Below are 6,000 nucleotides of genomic sequence, written 5' to 3' on the forward strand. Positions count from 1 at the left end.
GTTGATGCTAAGGAATGCCTCAGTGCAGTTTGTTTTTCCTAAAGGGGTCTAAAAATAATAATATACAACATGAAAACTATCGAAATCAATCACAGCTGAAGGGACATTCTATACACACTTCAAAAGAAAGCACAAGATATGCTATAATGGTAGCAGACACAGACTTAATATCGTGCTTACACGTACAGACTTGACCATGAGTTATTCTCCTTTTTTTAAAAAGACATGTATTAAAGGTGATTGATTACATAATAAGGAAAGTATTTTATTTTGTCATTGATACTATTAATCTGTTTCTTCTGTATGATAGCCGCTTCGTCTAATGATAAAAAAAGAAGGTATTAATAAACCAGCCATCACAACACATATTGAGACTTACCTCATTTCAGCCAAGACACGGCGGGCATTCGTTAACTCGGCATCCAATTTCAAAATTTTCACTTGTTGTTCCATCTCTCGGCGCTTAAATTCATGCACTGATAACTTATTCCAATCAATTTCTAAATCCTCTGTCTTGTTTTGCTGGGCGACAAGATTCTTGACCTGCTTTACGAGTTCTGCTGCAGCATCCTTCACTGCTTTGGCTGCCAATTCTAATCGTTCTTGTGTACGCGACATAAAGGATGATTTCACACGGGAGGCTGATACAAGTTGAGCCGTAGCAGCAGATACCTCATTAGAAGCAACAATCAGCTGTTCTAAAGAATGTGTTTTGCTAATGACACCATCGGCGGCTTCTACCAAAAGATTTGTTGCAACAGCTACTGCCTTGGCCGCTGTGATCAAACCTTCAGTCCATCTGTTATGCTTTTTGTAGAAAGCGGCTTTGGACGAGGTTCCACGACCTTGAGCCACAATTTCTTGTTGGGATGCTGTGGCACATTTGATCAGATTACCAATAGCATTCGTAAGTGCCAATACAGAGTTCAAGATGAGCTGATGAACTTGAATATCTGTTGCTGAGAAAGAAGGGTTTGCTGGACGACGCATCAACTCTTGGATCCTGGCAGTGGCTTCTTCAATAGCTCGTGCGGCTCTTGTCATTTCTTGTTCGACAAGATCACCGACTTCACCATCGGCTAATTTATTGATATCCGTAGCACCTGTCAAGATCAAGTCTTCTGTCTTTTGTGAGAGCTTGGTAAGTGCTTCTTGAACTCTCATATCGCCTTGGATGACAACTTCAGGGCGCTGGGCAGGAGGAAGCATCTTGAGATAAGATGACATGACACTGCTAAAGTATTGGATAACAGCTTCAGCAGAACCTTTACCAAGTCTAACAAGTTCTTCGCCATCTTCATCGCGCATGACATATTGCGTGATGCCCTTTGAATGTTGGAGGACATCAATAATGGTATCAGAAAATTCAATGGCACGCGTGATAGTGCTTGTGTGATCACCAGAGTTACTTCCATCTAAGAATTTGCTGAAGGCAGACATGAACTCTACTGAGGTAATACTTGCTCTTTCAATCATGGATAGTGCAAGTTCTGGAGTTGAGTTTTCATTGCCATGTTGACTATCAAGTTCGTAAATGCCGTCGTTGATCTTTTGAACACATGTGCTAAGAATAGCATCTAATAAAAAGTTAGATGTATAAAAACATAAAGTTAAAAGTTATTACCCAGTATTTGGTTCAGCTTGTCAGAGTGCATAGTTTCCAGACGGTGAAGCTCATCCTGAAGCTCTTGTTGTCTGTCATTATGCTGTAATTCAGCTAGTTGAGCTAGACATTCATCCATACCAGCTTGCAACACAGCAATTTCTTCGTCTTTTTCCTACAAGTTGTGTGAGACATATTCTTTTCAAACGAGCAAAAAGACTTACTTGGCGAAGGTGGTCCACTTCTCCCTGCTGATCTTCAATCTGCTTGAGGAACTCGTCAATGAGAGCTTGCTTTTCCATCAAGCTAGCTTCTAATTCCGACTTTTCCTTGTTGAATTTGGCCAACAACGCGCTCACTTCATCACCCTTTGATCGCCCCATATTTTGAATTTGATCGCGGGCGTTGTCTAATTCTCGTCTTAATCTTTCTACTTCATCGCGTTGGTTCTACAAGCAAAAGATTAACGGACGTTCATAAATGTGCAACTAATGCTTACGCCCTGAAGTCTAGCCAGTTCATTGCGTGCTCTATCACGTTCTCTGATTAGATCAGCTAATTCGATATTCTTTGCACGCATATCAGCTTGCATTCGTTCCAATTTCTCTGTAGCTTCTTGTGCAGAATTGGCCTTGACCTGCAAGCTCTTGTATTTGTTCAGCAAGTCAATATGCTCCTTTCTTAGCTGACTGTAAAGCTTGGCCAAGGCTTCGTACTTGTTCTTCCACATTTGTATTTCGTCTATATATTATCAGATTAGTATATAATCTTGATAGTATACAACCAACTTTAAATTCTTACTTTGAAGAGAACGAATGAGCTCATCTTTAGATTGGTCACGTAGCTGAGCATTCGAGTTAACAGAAGCCAGTTCTTGTTCAAGAGCCTTCACTCTTCTGTCATACTGCTCTAACATCATTTGGTTACGTTCAATTTGGTTACGAGCATTCAAAAGCTGCATTTCCAAATCATTGATTCTACCGGCCTGCTGGTGCTGCATCTGTTGTCTCAAGAGTTCTTCCTGCCTCTGTCTTTCACGCTCTGCAAGCAACCGCTGTTGCTCCTCAAACTCACGTTGTTGTTGTAGCTGCATTTGCCTCATTTTCTCCTGTTCTTCAGCTCGTTGTTGAGCCAAGCGTTGTTGTTGTTGATCATATTCTCGCTGTTGCTGAGCTTGTTTCTCGGACCAAAAGTCAATCACAGGTTCGGGCGAGGCTTGGGCTGGAGGTGGGGCCTCAATGCGGGCTACTTCAGGTCGCTTAGGAAGCTGTGGTGTGCTGGCGTCAATCAAAGAGGGTGGGTCTTGCGAAAGCACAGGTACTTGCTTAAGGCTTGTCAAGTATCGTAGGTTAGAGCATTCAAAATAAAACTTCAAAAGTGCGTAGTGCTGTGCATTGAATCTTTGTCGAAGTGGTGCAAGAGCATCAGAAGAATCGGTTTCTATAATAAGTTTAGAAAACAGTAAAGGTTCAAAGAAAGTTCTTACTTTGATGCATGGCTCTCAGCATGCTGGTGATAAACTTGTAGATACCGTGACTCTCGTCTATTAAAGGCAGAAGAGCACCAATACGACACTCATTATTTGAGTGATGACGGAAACTGGCAAATACTGTCTTTTGGAATCTATCGATATGATCCTGCAAGTCCATCAAATCGTTGATAGTCTCAAATCTGAAAAGAAACCAAGGTCAGTCATAATATTTACTTACATTTTACCTTACCCTTCATTTGGATCATCGATATTTTTTAAACTAATATATTCTTCATAGTCAAAAGTACCGTTGAATTCAGGATGAGTGCGATGGAACTGAAGTTTGTGTATAAGCAAGTCGACATAGGCCCGAATTAGTGTACCGTATCCTTTAATACCGTCTCCGCTAACACTTCGAGCACAAGTCTCTAACCAGCCTGTCTCTCTAATAGCGTCTTTAATAGCCTAAAATGTTAGGATGTAAGTTGAGTGATGAACAATAATATATGTCGTCATTTAGTTACATTAGGATGTCCTTCATTGATGGTTCTATGAACTAGAATTAATGCCTTGAAAGCTTGAACTTCATCAGATAACAAAGGTTGTACTTTGAGTATATTCCAAATGATGGCTGAAGAGCGATGGTCCCAGGTATAGACAACACAGACTACACATGTATTAATAAAAAATGATATAAAGTTCCTCTCATTTTTTCTTACTTCGAACGTGTTTTCGTTTAGGTGATACTTCTTCAGCATTACATGCTTTTCGAACACTCTGAGCAAGTTCTGCTTCTGCTCTATCGGCAGAAAGGTAAGACATGGTAAACTATTAAATAAGAATAATGAAAGGGAGTTATTGAAAGGGTTAAAAGGCAACACTGCAGGTTATTTGAATTTAATGTCTGAGTTTAACAGATTGCCTTTTTGGGAAGTGATCCTTCTTGGCGTCCATTGTAACAAACATGGAGGTTAGAAACGACCATCAGCGGACAAGGATTACATAAAGCGTAAATAATCAAGCTCTTTTATCATAGGACTGATTCTGAACATTGTCTATGAAATTATTGTTTTATTTAATAAAGAATTAATAATACAGTAGATGGAAAATAAATAGTAGAACAGAACTGTCTATGGAGGCATTAAGAAGAAATGGTTATGTCTAGAGCAAACTGCTGAACATCATGACAATTGATTAGATAATCTATACTTTTATCCTTTTCTGTTGCTTCATCAGTACTAAGCTTTCTAGGGTTTCTCTGGTTGTCTATGACAAAATAGGAGGTTTTTCTATGTGTCTTGAGAGATACAAGATATTCCTGGGTATCGGATGTGGGCATGTCATTTTGGATGCTTAATACAAGTGTTAGCCTGTCCAATATTAAGCTTCCTAGGTCTATTATATTCGATCCAGTTCCGTCAGAATCGCAAACAATCGTATTACAACGCAGATCGATATTTTTTAAGCGAGGAAAGGCTGTGGAAAGGTCACCAAAGAACCCAGTATGAATATTACATGAAGCAATACATATAGACTGTACCGCTCTGTTGACACAACCCTGAAGTGATGGCAACCCATAACGAAAAAAGGTTAACTTTTGAAGCTGGTGACATTGATATAAGGTGGCGTCTATGTGGTCTGCTGAGGTAACAGAAGACGAGTCGTCATTCATCATGGTTAATTCTTGAATGTATGGTTTGACATTTCTGAGATAATAGATTAATTCTTGTAAAGGATATCTACCCGGACAGTGAAGCTCGAGATAACGGTGAACCATGTCATCGTCGTGTCGTTTAAATGCATCCAACAGCTTGACGGTTTCATTATCCCATGACATACTCTGGATAATCGTAAAATGTACGCTTGACGTGATGAATGATTGTTTACTGAGACTCTTTAGGCAGTTGTTTATCGTAATAGCCGCTTGATCGAGATGTTCTGCATTAAAGATAGGTTTATACAAACTCAACCTTGATTCTTGCTTGAGATGCTTGACAACATGCTTCACCAGCCTATCATAATCTGATCCATCAATAGGCTTTGAAGATTCATTGTCCAGATAAAATGAAATGTTGGATATCTGAGTGAATCGACGTATGATACAATCGATAAGGCCCTTTGGTATCTGTCGGCCGCGACAAACAAACTCTGCTCGAGTCAAAGAGGGGTAAAGATCTTGAGGACAAGCAATATGTGAGGGTGTGTCTATGTCAACTGTCGTGCTTATATCACGTATGTTTCTACAAGTATCAAAAATAAACATAAAGTCTTCCATAGTCGTAATAGAAAATGCATGCAAGTGAACTTGTTGGAGTAACGGGAAATATGCCAAATCACGTATACTCTTCATCCTGTAAGGAGCATAGAATTCCGTGATGGAGTCTTTGTATTTGTAATAAATGTCCATAGTGATATGCTTCAATCCAAATGACTGAACTTTCCATTTGGTATCGTCACTGATATCAAGTAAGTAAGCTGATATGTACTTTCCAAAAGTAAAGGCGTCCAATAAAAGCTTATGAACATGTGGACAAGATTTGACTAGTTGTTCAAAGTCATGGCGTGTGATAACAGGCATTTGCTTATAGTCACGACTATTGTAGATAGTCAGCGTTTTAACGTATTGACCAAGTTGAATCAATCTATTCGATTTTGAGCTAGTGGTTAAGTCCAATAGTGCCTTGAGATGATATTCGTCTTTAATAGATATGTCTTGAAACAATCGATATGTCAATGCCATGCACCATTGTAAACAAACAAGTCTACAGTTCTTTATATCCTTATTTTCTTTCAAATAATCCAATATGAGATGCAGTATATCTATCGGCAGTCGTTGAAAGTTGGCCATGATGGAAATAAATTAAAAAAAAAAAAAAACAAAAAAGAATGAGCTAAAATGACATTACCTGAGTTCTGATATTTTATT

The 6,000-nt window shown here is 39.1% G+C and overlaps 2 protein-coding genes across 2 annotated transcripts; both read right to left on the reverse strand.

Annotated features, from left to right (window-relative positions):
• Positions 1-199: 199 nt before the first annotated feature.
• RHIMIDRAFT_224830 (ANTH-domain-containing protein) lies at positions 200-3,934 on the reverse strand. The gene is made up of 10 exons (XM_023607514.1): positions 3,794-3,934; positions 3,599-3,741; positions 3,325-3,539; positions 3,090-3,274; positions 2,405-3,043; positions 2,103-2,344; positions 1,828-2,052; positions 1,625-1,778; positions 380-1,577; positions 200-319 (listed from the first exon to the last, which is right to left on the reverse strand). Exons 1-10 carry the CDS (start codon positions 3,894-3,896, stop codon positions 286-288), a joined length of 3,138 nt encoding a protein of 1,045 aa, XP_023468765.1. The 5' UTR covers positions 3,897-3,934; the 3' UTR covers positions 200-285.
• A 270-nt stretch (positions 3,935-4,204) lies between these two features.
• RHIMIDRAFT_277072 (uncharacterized protein) lies at positions 4,205-5,935 on the reverse strand. Its single transcript, XM_023612670.1, has one exon. It carries the CDS (start codon positions 5,920-5,922, stop codon positions 4,216-4,218), a length of 1,707 nt encoding a protein of 568 aa, XP_023468766.1. The 5' UTR covers positions 5,923-5,935; the 3' UTR covers positions 4,205-4,215.
• Between the last annotated feature and the right edge of the window lie 65 nt (positions 5,936-6,000).

This window comes from Rhizopus microsporus (assembly GCF_002708625.1).
Source record: "Rhizopus microsporus ATCC 52813 unplaced genomic scaffold scaffold_4, whole genome shotgun sequence".
NCBI classification, from domain to species: Eukaryota; Fungi; Mucoromycota; class Mucoromycetes; order Mucorales; family Rhizopodaceae; genus Rhizopus; species Rhizopus microsporus.